Source organism: Fistularia commersonii, chromosome 7 (assembly GCF_037954325.1).
Source record: "Fistularia commersonii isolate RoL2024-O1a breed Wild chromosome 7, RoL_Fcom_v1.0, whole genome shotgun sequence".
NCBI classification, from domain to species: Eukaryota; Metazoa; Chordata; class Actinopteri; order Syngnathiformes; family Fistulariidae; genus Fistularia; species Fistularia commersonii.
Genome location: NC_141290.1, coordinates 16,638,995 through 16,655,726, shown reverse-complemented (window position 1 = coordinate 16,655,726; position 16,732 = coordinate 16,638,995). Strand labels below are relative to the sequence as shown.

The window sequence follows — 16,732 nt, the reverse complement described above, 5'->3', positions numbered from 1 at the left end:
AACAAAAAACACTGATGTCGTGGAGCAGGAATGAGATGAAAGTCTAGACGGTGGAATTGCAGCGGGCTGTGGAGAGTTTGGCCGAGCGGCTCACCGGCGGGAGTGCCTGGTGGGCGGGGGCAGAGGAAGTGCGGTCGACAAGAGAGGAATTTAAAGCCTCATTGTTCTTGAAGAGGAGACGCGGAGAGAGCTGAGCGGCCGAGGAATCGAACCGCCGACACACACACGCCGGACGACATGGATGTGAGCTCAGCCATGCAGAAGGTAGGACACATATATTTCAAGTTTGCAACTGTAGCCCGGAGGTCAAAGGTCAGCGGGCCACTTTGAGTGATGTTACGTCGCTAAGTGATGGAGATCTGCTCGGACGAAGAGGATCTTTTCTCCAGGTGTGCGTCACGGTCTAGAAAATTATTTTCAGACCATTATTATCAAATTTGATTTCCGGGAACACAATTATTGGCCTCCTTTCATCATTAGCAAACATCTCAGTAGATGTTTAGTTTGAATATTCACTCAAAATTCTGATTTTTAGAGTTAATCCAGACTTTGAGACTCGAGTTGAAATCCAAGTTCTTTTGCCCCAGATTGTATTTGTAGCGTATATTAAGAGGCACTGAGAGTAACTCAGGCTGCAGTCCTGCAACTGCTGTCTCAGGGTCTGCAGCAACCTAATTTTGCAGCAAATATCTTCTGTATTCATTCAAATCTCTGGCTGGAGGTTCAGCTCACCTTTCTCAAGGGAGGGCATACACTACAGTGGAGAAAAAGTGGCATATTCTGACTCCCAACAAGTGTATTTAAAGTTATGATGCTAAAATGATGCATTTGAATTGTTGTTCACTGAACAACAATTCAAATGCAGTGGATTCCTCGCAAGAGTCTCTGTCAGGTATGATTCACACCGCACATCCAAACAGAAGGGGATTCAGAGGAAAATGGTGCATTTTTGTTTCGAGTGTCAAAGTTTTCACTATTTAACAACAACACGAGACCACGTCTCCTCTCAGGACGCAATCTGGAGCTGCTCCGATGCATCAGCTCCTCCAAAGTTTATAGACCCGGCAAACAAGATTGCCCTGAAAAATATCCAAATGTTTAGGCGCTTGTTTCGGGGAAATTCATCCGAAAGCTGCACGCAAGAGGCAATCAGTCAATTGGAGCTTTTTGAAATATATCCTTTGAGACTTCGATTCCATGTTCTCTGGTGTAAAACTCATCATCAAATTGTCAAAATATGAATTAAAATGAGTTTGACAATTTTATTCTACAGGTCATGACGAGCAATGAGGGGACACATGTACACAATAAACAGATGTAAATGTAGTTTTATGCAATGGATGTTATTCTTTTTGTACACTGTGACTCCTCTGACCTTTTTTCAAAACGCATAGAATATATCAACGGTCGAATTTTTCTTTGACTCCTAAATATTAGTTTAGATATCGCCTTATTGGCATTATCATGTGCTGGAATTGAGCTTTGGAGTGGATCTGAGTTCACCGTGTTCACACTGATCCGACACGAAACTGGACTCGAACCAGGACCAGGTGCCTCATAGGTCATACTACGCGACTGTCCAAGCGAGTTCGCGTTTTAGACAGCTGCGGCATTCTAAAGCAGACGGTGAAGGTATTCCATGGCCCGGGGACATTTTGGCAGCCGTATTTGTCCCCCCTACAGTAACTCACATCGGTCCGGAGCAAATAACCTGCAGGTCCCGTCACCTGTCAGGGATTTAAACCCTACATCCCTCCTCTTTAATACCCCAGAGATGGAAAAACAAGCATCATCAGGATGGAAATAAACACACACGCTCACAAATGTAGACACATGTGCTCACCATGGGCTCCAGAATCATGGGAATGCACTTATCTGACAGATTATACAATGAAACCTGGCCAACTACTGCAACCAAGCATACGCCTTAGCGCTTATTTGAAATTTCCAGTCCGATTTTGAAGGGGAATCGGCGTCGTCTTCCCTCTGCAGGTCTTTTATCTCTTCTGCACATTTGAATATTCTTGATAAAAATAATTAGCCGGCCGTGACATGAATCTCATGGACGATGGGTGACAGCAAACTCCCAGCCGAGTCGAAAGTTCCGGGCTCTCTGCGCTTTCCCCGCAACAGTTTGACTGTGTGACCTCCCGTCTCTTATCTCATCAGTGTTTCCTGAAGTTTCCCTTCACATGCTCGACATATTTAGAATTACTCAGCGAGGCTCTAATTCCGCCGACCACATACCCGTCTTATCGGACTCCTAAATTTAGAGTTGCCACACGCTTCCCTCTTTCTGAAAACACGCATTTCTCGCTTCGTTCACGGGAAAGTGTTTGGCACGTTCTCTCATTTTGAGCAGCCGTGATTGTTCCTGGGGCCTCAGAGAACACCATCAACCCTCGTGAACCTCACCAGTTGCAGGGGACTGAGTTGATGTGTATTTGGACGCACTTTTTTTTTTTTCCTGTATGAGTTGCAACGTGTTTCATTGCCAGTGTTTCTCATGTAATTACATTTTTATTCATTGCGCTGTGTTTCTTCTCAGACGTTTATGTGCAGTCTTAGAGGTCATACCTGAATAATTGGACAGTTCTAATGACCGGAGCTGTGATTTCAACACACATGTTGGCTGTGCAAAACTGTCAGTTGTGCACTACGGTGGCGATATTGAATCTGGTATTTGTTTGGTAGAAAATAGACAAGGACACAATTGGCTGGCTATTAACTTGAGCAAGTTGCAAAGAGGCAATGGATCTTAAAAGGATCAAACAAAACACAGCTGATGTAAAATAAGGCCAAATTCTCCTACTCCATGCAACTATCTCAGTGAAGATGTCAACATCTTTATTGCCACGAATAAACTCAATGCAATACATTCATACACTGCTCAAAAAAATAAAGGGAACACTTAAAAAAACACATCCTAGATCTAAATGAATGAAATATTCTTATGAAATACTTTGCTCTTTACACAGTTGAATGTGCTGACAACAAAATCACACAAAAATGATCAATGGAGATCAATTGTATCAACCCATGGAGGTCTGATTAGGAATCACACTCAAAATTAAAGTGTAAAAACAAACTCCAGGCCGATCCAACTTTGATGTAATGTCCTTAAAACAAGTAAAAATGAATCTGTGTTGCTTCCTGAGTGGACACTATGATTTCACAGAAGTGTGATTGACTTGGAGTTACATTGTGTTGTTCAAGTGTTCCCTTTATTTTTTTGAGCAGTATATTTTATGGCAATTCATGTTAATACAGATTCCATTTTTGTCTGATTTGGAATTGTGTCGTGCAACTTAAGTCACACATACGCGAACTCTGGATGTTTATTTACCTATGCGGCAATAATGCGTCAAGTTTTGTTTTGCATTATCGTTGTTTGAGTGGCGTGTTGATACAGATGCAAGAAATGTTGCCATACAGGATTTAGGTTGTTAGTTCGAACTTGCCTGTGCGATACATCGTCACGACACGGTCGATAGGACCGCTTATGGGAAGCAACAAGAACATTTACCGGAAATCGCACAAAATCTGTCTGAGATTTCATCATGACCAATCCTGAACAAGCCCACAATCCCCTGGATTACAGAAGTTCTCATTTGCACGAGAGTAATCTAATGATTTAGCAGGAATGCTGATTGGCTGATTGATTATCAACCCTCTATTTTCAGCAACTAAATGGGTTGATCGTGGTCAAATATTAACACACGCCATATTACGATATGTTAACACCGAGGTAATGAGAGTCGGTCTATCATCCCTAGGGGATGCCGTTATGCCTCATTCTTCTCCAGCTGCTCCCCCTCTAGCCGTCATCGCCATGACCTTTTCAGCACTTTATTTCTTTCTCTCACACCCTTAAATACACACGTCTGTTGTCGCTCCATGCTAATGACAAGTCACCCTCTCAATGTGGGTTCACCCTTGCAACCCAGTTCACTTGTAACACAAGTGACTTGTGAAGTTTAGTATTTAGTAATTTGGATTGAACAGGGAAAGCGTGGATTGATTCTTCTCTCATGGAAAAGATGTGAATGATTTTGAATCATTCTTTATAGGTTTCATTGAAAACATTGTAAATGTGACAGTCAAACCCAAAACAAGATCATTGCAAAAGGTTTGTAGTTGATGAAGCCTGAATAATTTGCCGTTCATTTTCTTGCTTCTTTGTCCATCAATGGTCACACACACACACACATGCACACACACACAATTTTAGTCATGAAGTTTTTTTCAGTGATTCAAGACGGAGGTCATCTCATGCATTCTTAGCCAATGACTGAGTAACCACTTGCATCATTTACAGTAAATAATGTTTGGAGGAAAAAAAAACAAATAATGCTGCAGGCATTGTCTTAATCGCTTGTTGCTTTCCATTGGCTGTTGCCACAATGCTTTCAAGAAAGCTGTATAAGGTTAGTCTGGCCGGGGACAAACCAAAAGTGGCTTGTGGTTTGGATCTGCTTTTCCTGGTTTTTATTCGGTTCCGATTACAAGAAATATCTGTGACATCAAGAGTAAAGAGTTTGTTTAATTCCAGAGTTGTGGCATGAAGCATGTACAGTCTCAAGACAAAACTTCCATTTCCCAATTAGCGGAAGGAGATTCTCACTTGCCCTTACTTCCTCACCGCACTCACGCCCCCGAAAAATAAAAAAAATCCCAAACCTTCTTGGATTAGGTGGTTGACTTCCAATACTGAACGGACTCTTAATACTTGCTGACAGAGCTCGACACAAATAGCAGCAGGTTGTTGTCACAGGACAGTCGTCAGGTTTCCTGCCAAAGAAAACAATCGGTCATCTGAGTATTGGTGTCTAGGATGCGCAAACACACAGGTTAGAATTTCTGTCCTTGTTTGTTGTCATTGACATGATCCCGTCAAGCACACTTACATTGCATGCGCATGCACTGATCGCTTAAATTAACTGAAATGCAGTACAGTTTTGCATTTGTGTGTTTGTTTGTTTTGGCTATCATGTTTTATTCTTGGACAAACATGAGGTCAACCACATAGGAAAATATTAAGTTAGCCTCTCTTTCACGTTACCCTTTTCTCAAGATCACAATATATTCAACACATTCAATTTTCCTATATTTTGATCTGTGTTATATATAATAAAGAATACCTCCTAAGACACTATTTTTCAGGACAGAAGTAACAATTATAAACATATTTCTACTGTCTGGAAATCCTCCCAGACTATCCAGAGGCCCCTAATTCTAAAGAGTCCTTATGAAGACTGCATCAAAGCACAAGGAAATGGGCTATTCAGAGAATCAGATAAAAAAATCCATCAAAGTAATTTTGCAAAACATAATGGTAAAGCTGAGTGATGATGTTTTTCTCTTAAAAAAAGATTGGAAAAGGGATAAAAGCAAAAAAGGGAACAAATTAAAGGCAAGGGAGATAAGGAAGATACAAATGTGAGGAAGGAGAATAAATAAAATGCAAAAAAAATGAGGGGTATAGTTGTGGAGGAAGAGGAGAAGGAATATATGACAACTATCAGAGGATCTTCACCGGAAGATGTTTCAGTATATGAAGACTATCAGAGTAGTTGTACTGATGTCACTGGGTGGACCAATGAGATCATCCATCCTGTGCGTGTGTGTGTTTGTGTATGTTTGAGTTAACTCCCATTACATCACTGGGAAATGTTCAAAACGAGATCATACACACACACTCACATACATAAACACTCACACAACAAAGAAAACTTCTTGTCTGTAAAAATAAAACTGTGACACATGGTTCCATTTTATCTCAGTTCTTTGAAAATGGTCTTAAGATCTAAACTCTGCGGTATGGCGCAGCGGTTAGTTTGCATGTTCTGCATGGGTTTTCTGGTTTCCTGCCACAGTCCAAAAACATCCAGCAGGTTATTGGAAAAAATTGGGAAAATTACACCAAATGAGTGAGTGAATGGTTGTCTGTCTATATGTTTATATATATACTGCTCAAAAAAATAAAGGGAACACTTGAACAACACAATGTAACTCCAAGTAAATCACACTTCTGTGAAATCATAGCGTCCACTCAGGAAGCAACACAGATTCATTTTGACTTGTTTTAAGGACATAACATCAAAGTTGGATCAGCCTGGAGTTTGTTTTTACACTTTAATTTTGAGTGTGATTCCTAATCCAGACCTCCATGGGTTGATACAATTGATTTCCATTGATCATTTTTGTGTGATTTTGTTGTCAGCACATTCAACTGTGTAAAGAGCAAAGTATTTCATAAGAATATTTCATTCATTTAGATCTAGGATGTGTTTTTTTAAGTGTTCCCTTTATTTTTTTGAGCAGTGTATATATATATATATATATATATATATGTGTATATGGGCCTGCGATTAACTGGTGACAAGTCCAGGGTCCTGATTGACAGCTGGGATAGGCTCCAGCATCCCCAGCGACCCGGAGAGCAGGATAAGCGTCAGAAGATGGATGGATCCAAACTCTGAACTTTCACCAACATTCTGTGGTTCTTCGAAGGCAGTTGAAAAATCCTAGTCGACTTTTACATATGTTAGGCTGTGAAAGTATTTTGAAGGGGGAATTCTGAGCCTCAATCGTTTTTCAAGTGACTTCTGGAAATTTAAAACTTTGCTTTCATGGAAATGTCCTTTGAATGATTAAGTAAATAAACAGTTGGGGGATTTTTCACCAAACCACAAAAATCCAATCAAAATTAATTTTGAAGAACAACTTCATATTTCAAGGGAATATGAAATTCAACAAGACCCGTATTACAGTTAATGTAGATTGCAAACAAACCAGGTTATAAGTCAAAAGGTTGATGACATTTGTTGCAATATGATATGTCAGATTATTATTTAGAAGGTGCCTATTGTCAATTGCAGACAAATAGATGATTTGTGCTTTTGGGATCATTTTTGGGAGGTAGACAGTGTTTTGGCCGTGGGTCAAGATATAGCAACTTGAGTGTGCTCATGTCAATGATGGCCCACAACTCTTAAATGTTTAAGATTATTTTCCGACAACTGACAGGGAGGATTACAACTTTTCAGTTAAAACCACTAAAATATTGAGAGACCGGTTATATTAAATGTTATGTTACATAAATCGCATCATACATTTCATTGGCATTCAAATGCCTTTTACTTTAGCTACTACCTGCCCAAATGACCTGTGTCCTGTGTTGCCCTTCTTCTTTTTTTTTTATTCCTAACTTCAGACAAACAAGCTTTTTGTGTTCATCTGTTTTATGCTCGTGTCTTTCCTTTCAGATGACGGTGAAGCAAAATGCAGCAGCATGTCTAAAATGCAAGGAGAGCTGCTCTGGTTACCAGCAGCATTCTTGGAGGTACAACCTTCTTTTTATTATTTGACTACATCCAATGCATTTTTTACACTTGGATTGAAGGATGGCATCAGCATCAGCCGTTTAATCCCCTGCGTACAGGAAAGCCTGTGTTGTGTGCGGCTGCGACGCAGTCGACCACCTACCCGGCGATGATGTGGAAGACGACCAGCGAATGGGACGCCTTCTGGCGGACTCACCCTCCTCCCATTTGACAGCCAAGGTCAAAGGTTGCGGTGGCCTTCGTATGTACAAGAGAAACCGTATGATCGTGACCAATCCAGTGGTGTCGCGCAAAGACCCAACTTTCAACACCACGACCTACGACTGGGCTCCTGGGGGCCTCAGCCAGAAGCTGGTGAGGATCAGAGAAAACTGAAGTCAAATATTCACATCAAATCAAACCCTTAATTTGTGAGATAAGAAAGACATGTACAAAAAAAGCCTGTGTTACACATTAATGTGTCGTCAGTTCAACGCCAGGCTATGGATGCAAGACCACATGGGAGGCAAAGTCATGGTGGATGACAGGAGAGTGTCCTTAAAGAGTGACACCTAGTTCTCTGTAGGAACTGGGATGTTATGAAAACTTTAACTGGCTAATAAAAAAATTAGCCTCTTAAGTTTGAGTCATCTAGAGTCTATGAACACAAGCAACCGCGGTTTGGATTCAGGGTTATTAAAACAAGATAATTGGATTGACTCAGTAGCTAAAATAAAACACGGAATTACCGAATATTTTACATCCTAAAAATGTTCGACATTAGATTTAATGCTGACATTAGTTTTCAATGTTTGACATTAGCTTTAGTTTCTTCTGCATTTTTTCTGCTTTGGAGGAACCCAGAGTTAGTTGAAGAGTTAGTTTGTGTTTCTCCATCCCGAATGTTTTGACTTCACTTATTTCCTTATTAGTTTAGATTGGGTGGGTTTGCACGGCCCCTGCTGCCTACTGAACACTCATGACCGTCTGGTTTCCATCAAGAACAGGCTCGAGTCTGTTTCACGTTTCACAGCCTATAATTACAATGATGATGGTGATTAGTGAGCGCAGCAGCGCAGTCGGGAGAAGCAGAGGACATTACTGTGGTTTAGCCTGTAGAGAAAATCTGATTCTCTTAAATTCAGAATTGTAAAGCCTTCACAATGCTTGGGGCTCTGTTTATCACTCTTATTATACCAGATTATTAGTCGTAATTACTCATCCTCAGCACGCCGATGGCTCACTGACGACACCTGAAACTTCACCCGAAACACACAGTTGTATAAAGTCTGAGTCAGACCTTTGGCTTGCTCCAGACATCCGACTCAGAGGTTGATTTTGAATATTGTTTTTTGACCGATATTGCTTTATTCGCTGAAGTACGTTGTTGGGAAAGCTCGGATTTCTGGGTTGAGAAACAGAAGTGGAAACGGAAAATAAATACAGGGCTGATTTTAATTGGCTCCACAACTGTTATATGAAAACAAATGTCAGAGGGTATTGCGGCAAAACACGGAAGACTAAACAAAAAAAATCGTTAAGTTTTTTTCAAGAACACATGTTTCCGTTTCTCTCCACATCCTGTAACTTATATTTAACTTGTCTCAGAGAGGCTGAGAATCCTGTTCAATATTCAGATAAATGTCAGACAACTTTTAAAAGGTTCAGTCCAACTGCTATCTTTCGTGACAGTATTAAAGTGTTGACTGAGGTGTATTCCATCCTACCCTGACACTTGCAGCTGGTGAATTGAAAAGGGCTGCATGTTTTGTTTAACCTTTAAGCAAGACTCATTTATTGGCACATCATTTGTCAAACTCCTGGTGAATCAGACAGCTACTGAAATGATGAAAGCAAGTGGTCCGAATAAGAATGGAAATTAAAGAGTTAATAGTTTAATTAGAGATATTTCAACATGCACCGAATAGAAGTCTCTGGGAAGCCAGTTCCAGTGTTTTTTAACTTCAGAGGGCTAATTTGGTTTTTCTCTACATTCATTCACTTTACTGCTTATCCTGCACTCGGGCAGGGTTGCGGGCAGGCCGGCGCCTATTCCAACTGTCATCGGTTGAGTGGGACACCGGAGAACATGTAAAGAGGGAATGCAATCAAATGAATTAAAACTTTTCCAACATGGTCAAAACCTCTTATTTACATTGAATAAGCCTTTAGTTCTGTTATGGATTTGCAGGTAGGACCAACACAAAGACACAGGACTCTACACCAAAATGGACAGGGCTGGGAACAAATAGGCGAACAGGAACATGCAGACCAGGTGGAAAGATACAGGGCAGATACAGGCAGTCCAGTTAGGGGGGACGCAGGGCAGAAGGAGGCAACTCGGCGAAAAGGCGCCAGCATAGACGAACGAGGGCCAGGTAGAAGCATACACTGTCAAGGGAAAGACCCAGTCGGGCGGAAGGTGCCAGCGTACACTGACGAGGGAAGCCTGCTTGGGAGGAAGGCGAGAGCATACAGAGACGGGAGAGAGGCCCGGTCGGGTAAGGGGCAGCCAGGTGAGAGGCACTGTTGTACACTGACGAGGGAAAAAAACTCGAGCAGCAAAAGGCAGAGGAGTGCTGGGCAGAAGCAGGAAGCTAGGATGGAGGCTGCAGGGGTGAGCAAACTTTTTGGGTCAGGGGCCGCTCTGACTTTTAAAATTTGACACAAGGGCTGGGTCACCACAAGATACAGTACATAAAAAAAAAACCAAAACGCATTTGTTAACAGTACATATCAGACTCGTTCGACATTTTGCTTTGAAAATAAAACCAGGTTGGTTTTGAAGGCCCTGATGGTTGCTTGCATTTCATGGTTTTTCCCTTGTAGCTTCACATCCAGCTCATTTATGTGTGTCAGTATGTCCACAGTAAAGGCTAAATCATAAAGCCAATCTGTGTCATTCAGATCAAGAATAGTATTTTCAAGTAGCTCCAAAAATGAAATAATCTCCTGTTTGAGCTCCAACATTCATTGATACATTCATTCAATCATTCACATCAAGTATGAATTCTGTACCAATCTTTGGTTCAATGGAAAATTCTTAAGCGTCCATTGGCTGGTTTAAAAAGGCAAACGGGCCAGAAGTGGCCCGCGGGTCGTAGTTTGCCCACCCCTAGAAGCGGGCAGCGTGGCGGAGGGAGGTGGATTTACAACGCCGTGGGGAGTGGCGGCCCGGCGAGGTGCATAGGCCAGCCATGCCCTCCCATCGCACAGTAATCCCAACCCTGACAAGTTCACTCGCAAGACATTAAGAATGTCAACACGGTCGACAGTGCAAACCTCCAAAACAATCCAAACAATTATGTTAAACTGTCAAATTTAGTATAAATGTCATAAATAAAATCACTAAACCACATGGATTCCCACATTGAAGCCAATTTTTCATCCTCTGCTTATGTCGACCACTTCACTGTCTCTGCGAAACATTAAATCTTCTGTGTTATCTGCTGGTGAAGGACTGCAGTTTCATAGTCAAGTCTTTTGGAGCAATCATACATTTCTGCTGTAAATTTAATGCCCCTCAATCTTTTTTATTTTACTCGGTGTTCTGTATCTTAGAAGTCAACGGAGCAAATGGAGATTTAAAAATGTGTCTCATCTTTCCGCTATTTGCTTACCTCAAGTAACCGGCACTTAATGTCCTCCCTCAGGCCATGCAGTACATGGAGCTCATACCGGAGCGTCAGTGCCCTGTGTCTGGGACAGAGGGAGCGTTGGAGCGTCGCCGGCAGCTCCTGAGTCAGCTGCCTGTCTACGATCAAGACCCCATGAAGTGTCAAGGCCTTGCCAGTGATGAGGAGGTGCTGGCTCTTTGTGAGAAACAGGGACTCAAATATCCACCATTTTGAGCTTTACATTGTTTATAAGTCATATGAATTTTGTCACATCTCTGCTCTTGCAAGCAGCTGAATCTTTTTGCATCCTCTGGCAGATTTCCACCATGCTGCTGTTCGTGAAACAGTATAAGCAGGAAGTGCTTGGTGTAGGTGAGGTGGCTCTGCCTGGCGAGAGCACGGCTCTGAAAGAAGCAGCCATTCAGAGGACGGCGAAAGAAAACAAAGAGCGTAGGAACTGCGATAAGAAGGAAGCTCTGCCGCCGCAAGACCACAAATCCACTGATAGCAGCACTGCCACTACGAGTGGGTCCACGAACGGTACTGATGGCAGCACAAAGCCTGAATTTGTGAGTTGATATAGTGGGTATTTGAAGTTCATATGACTGTCATACTCAATGTACTGCACATTGGACATCATCCCATGTTGCTTTTCGCAGAATTTTAAATTTCAATCAAAAACATTAACTGGGGCACCAGTAAATTGCACAGGTTTTGGAAACAGTGGTGAGAAAAAACATCCAATTACCTTTTAGAGGCTTTGCAGACTAATCAGACCACAGATGAGGGTTATCTTCTCTGACTTGCTGGAATGACAGATGGGGATGTGAGGAGGAAATGTGAATGCCAACTTATGACTGCATTTCCCATGTTAACTGGACAAAAATGTGGAGTTAAGCTCGACACGTAGCCTCCTCGGGCCGTTATATACAAGACTGTCTCAGAAAATTAAAATATTGTGATAAAGTTCTTTATCTTCTGTAATGCAATTAAAAAAACAAAACTCACTTTTTCACGATACTCTCGTATTTTGAGATAGGATTTTTGAGTTTTCTGAAGATATAAGCCAAAATCAGCAACATTAAAATAATAAAACACTTGCAATATTTTAGCTGATTTGTAATGAATCCAGAATGTATGACATTTTCGTTTTTGTAATTGCATTACAGATGATAAAGAACTTCATCACAATATTCTAATTTTCGGAGACAGTCCTGTACCTCTTTTCAGGGGATAAGATAGGTTCCCTCAGGTAGAAGTGTCCCAATCGCTTCCTATTATGAGTGAGACCCTGAAAAGCAGAGGACATATAATTGTTGGTTGGGTGCTTTACAATCACACAACGCTTAAGAATTTCCATTGAACTATTCTCATATCTGTTTGTCCTTTAGCACTGTACAGGTTGCCAAAAGGAGGTTGCTACAGAGAGCCCTGCTGTGTTTGCTGAGCGAGCAGGTTACCTCGCAGCCCTGTGGCATCCAACCTGCTTCGTGTGCTCGGAGTGTGGCCAGGGGCTGGTCGACCTGGTCTACTTCTGGTCAAACGAGAAGCTCCTGTGTGGACGACACTACTGTCAGACTGTGTGGCCACGCTGCTCAGGCTGTGATGAGGTGAGACCTGAGTCACTGTAGAATTTATCGCCGTAATTTATTCCTCAAAAGAAAATTTTATGACAACTCGACCATAATAGCCCAGTTATAATTTACCATCAAGCCATGAATCCGGGTCTTCACATTGGCAGCTTCGTCATAGAAAGATGTATGTATGTAAAAACCTTGAATGAAGGATTTTATGATTTTTGGTGACATATGAACAAATTGAAATATATTCCTGTGTACTTTAATATTAAGGTCCTTTGCACTCCACAAAAGTAGCATCTCAAGTGTTAATGTAAAAGATTAGGAGTCAGACATTAATGACCTACAGCCAAGAGTTCAGAATGCTTCAGTTCACCAGCACAAAAATATATCCATTTCCTCCCCTTTCAAGATAGAATATATTATTTTTGGCAAGCTGAAGACTACGCTGCAGTTTTATTAGTAGTAGTTTGTCAAAGTTGTGGTGTATGATCTTTTTAAGACCCAAGATAATGTAGTTTGATGATTTATTTTAGTTTGATGACATAAAGATCTATTTAAATAAAAGCTATAGAATTTTTGCTCCCATTTTTGGTTTTAAAAAGACCGTGCTTTTGACTCATTCTGGTTCTTAAAAAATTGCAACAATCACTGACTGATTATTTACAAGTCATTCTGTTCTTTTTCAGCTGATCTTCAGTCAATCTTTTCGTACAGCAGAAGACGGACAAACTTGGCATGATCATCATTACAGCTGCTGGAAGTGTGGACAAGATCTGGATACGCCCTGTCAGCACTGACACACACACACACACACACACACACACACACACACATACACACAGACACACGAAAGATGGCATTTTGTTTAAGAGTTAAAGATCCAAATTACCCGGCCCAGAATGAAAAGATCTGAAAGAGTTTATTCTTGTTGGTTGGCATGTTATTAAAAGATAGTAAATGTGTAGTGTCTTCTGTCCTTACAGGGCATAATAATATTAGAATGGTGTCCTACAATGAAAGTGGCCAGTTGATTTATTGTTGTTTAAAATCCTTAGGCCATTTAGCTGACAATAACGCAGTCAAAGATTAGTTCAGTTAAGCCAATGAGTATTTCAAGTGCTTAAAGTTTAGATGACACTTTGGTGTTTGAAGTACTCAGAGAAATATTTAGATGATTCATTATCACATACATTACTGACAATGACGTGAGCCAGATGTGCTGGTTTTTAGCATTTCAGACTATAACCGATGAACAGACCTGACATCTGGGGAAAAGAATAAAAGGATTATGTGGTCAAATATAATGAGTGAATGACACACTGACAGATTCAAGTGACAGACTCTTCAGTTAAAATTCTACAGTCTTGTTCCTTCTTGGGTTTTCAGTCATTCTGACACATACAGTGTGTGAACTGCTGATGTTGAGTGTTTCACACCCACCATGTTTGGACAAGACTTGAAAACCGCTCAGTTTGACCAGAAAAATTTAAAAAGGATGAACACTTTGTCTTACCCCTAAATTTCCTCTGTTTAAAGAATACAAAACTGGAAAATAAAATCTTTTGGGGAGGTTTTAAGACCTTGAAAAACATTTATTTTTTTAAACATTTTTTCCCTTAATCATTTTTATTCAACATTATGGCTCAGTTTCTGTGTTTTCTGAAAAACTGGAAAAATAACCATGGTGATTATTTTAAGATGGCAATGATAAGCAACTCCCACAAATTTAATCTTATTAACAATTTATCAGAATGTCCGTCCAGGTCTAAAAAACCTCCAAATAGGATTTAGTGGCTTAAATGTTGTAACCTAGAAGTTGAACAGGAAATCTAATGGTTGAAAAAAAAAACAAAAAAAACTCTGAGACAATGGCACTCTGTTAGCAGAATAGTTTGCCCATGCAAGGCAAGGTTTAAAATAAATATCTGAATTAGTCAGACAATAAACAGTCTTTAACCATTAAACTCTGGTGCAAAATCCAAGTGGTTTCCCTATCAAGCCAACAGTTGACATGGCAACACTTGATCCGTTGGAATCACAGCAGAGGGAGTTTGTTGGCCAGCGAAAGATAACATCTGGCATTCAAGAAGGTTCATTGATACGAGAGACGCCGGCAAAACACAACACAAACACTCAGACTGGGAAACCTCTGCTGAGTGTGTTACAAGTGTTAATGGTATACAAGTTTGCAGAGAAAAAGTTTGCCCCCAAATTTTCTCGTGTTTATTAGGTTGTGCCAACATGGAACAGAACAGGGCTTTTTTTCTGTGTGGGTGGATGAGTTTATGACCCAAATGCAATGAAATAGAAATCATCCATCGCAGAAGAAACGTTATTTATGTAAGAAACATCAAGGAGGACACCATAAATGTCCAACTCGAGTCAAGACGAGGTTTGGGAACTGTGAGGGAGGTACTGTTATGACTAAATTGCACTCTTGCTGCTGAAAATACAAAACAAAGATTGAGTAAAAAATGATTTGATTCCCTGGAGTCTTACAAGGAAACAGTGCTGCAGCTATCTGCAAGTATCTTGTGACTAAATTTCAAATGTACTAATGCCCTAAGAAATGTCCACTGTAGAACATGCCTCACCCGCATTGGTAGGCCTCTGTGGACCCAGAGCACGTCTCTGAACGTGCTACAAAAGTATTGGTGCGTGGACATTTCTGAAAGAAAAAAAAAAAAAACACAGCACAAGTGACGTCTTTTCATGTGTCAGAGCTTTTTGACACACTGGATTAGCAGCATGGATGCTTTTTACAAGTTGTATTTTTCTTTGCATACAAACCATTCACTTGAGGTTGTTTGGAGGGAAGACTTAATTTTCAAATCGTTCAGTCAACTACATTAAAATTACCTGAGCAAACGATACTTATCATGAATAAAAGTTGTCCAGAAAATGCTGAGATTGGCTTGGAGCAGATTAATGCAGATTTGAGTTTTGCTTGTTATTTAAGACAGAGGTTAATTCATTATGTCATTCTAAATGTCAAAGAACTGGACAGGCAAAGGGCAGATGAGTATGTATCGCTCTGACTCTTATTTTATATCTTATTCATATTTCCTTCTTACATGCTGTTAAAGCTGGCTGATGTGTGTAGATCTGAACTGTATAATATTAACAGACACTATGGATTTAAGACTCGGTTTTATTTTCTTCCATTGATTGATCAGCTGTACTTTTGTTTCTATGTGAGACATTTCTCTGGCTGGTATTAATGTAGCATTGAATCTCTCCTGGACGTGGATCTTTGCATCTGCCGCTTTGTGCTATTTACAGTCTATATCTGATCAAGTTTTGTATTTACTAACCACCTTTACAAAAGACAAAATGTTTTTATGATGCTATTTGTCTGCTAAAAAGGCAAGAGATTTGTGGTTGCAATTGTGTTGCTAAGATAACAAGTTACATGATATTTAAAAAGCTGTATCATGTTTTGCTTAAGATAATAAAATGTTTCAATACAATTGGCTAAAACCCTCTCGCAGCGACACGCCTGCTGGCTATATCGCAGTTTCTACAGGGAGCTATGACATCATCCTTTAGAAAGTCTGATTTAACGCTCATTTGAACACCAGCACACCCTACGCGCCCCCCAAAAGCAAACAATTCAGCCGAACCGTAGATAGATCGGACCATTTGATAGCTCACACAATGCTTTGTTAGATCAAAGAATATGATCTTATTTCAAAGTTTCCCTGAAAGCAAAATGAAAGAATTCCATTTAATAAACGATATAGACACACTATAAATAAACAAGATGATGCACCTTCTCTCACTGATTATTATTGATGAAATACTGACTCAAGGCCAAATGGACTTGGCGTTAGAGCTTCTTGGACAAGAGCCAGAAAAATCTTGCAAATCCACAAAACAGAAAGCTCATTGATATCCAACTCACTCTGACAGAAAATGTTTATTCGAGTTTGAATATTAAAAATGTTTAAATTGTAAATTTTTCTTGTTTTTTTATACATTTGTGGCAGCCCTTTGTTTTAAGGTCACATCCACTGATCCAGCAGTGTGAGATGTCAGTGTAACCCAACTTTTAGCTTTGCAAAATGTGTTCATTTTTAAAAATAATGTAATAATAACAATAATATTATAATTATAGTATCCAAACACAACACCTAAATTAATATCCAGATTAGTACTCTTGATGCATGAGAACTATAGCTATACGATGGCTAAGGTCTTTATCCAGGAT

General features: G+C 40.3%; 1 protein-coding gene across 1 annotated transcript; it reads left to right on the top strand.

Annotated features, from left to right (window-relative positions):
* Positions 1–90: 90 nt before the first annotated feature.
* On the top strand, positions 91–15,992 carry lmcd1 (LIM and cysteine-rich domains 1). The gene is made up of 7 exons (XM_086150069.1): positions 91–264; positions 7,269–7,345; positions 7,445–7,700; positions 10,979–11,128; positions 11,260–11,511; positions 12,334–12,552; positions 13,209–15,992. The coding sequence occupies exons 1-7, from the start codon at positions 238–240 to the stop codon at positions 13,317–13,319; spliced, it is 1,092 nt and encodes a 363-aa protein (XP_086006195.1). The 5' UTR covers positions 91–237; the 3' UTR covers positions 13,320–15,992.
* The last annotated feature ends 740 nt before the right edge of the window (positions 15,993–16,732 follow it).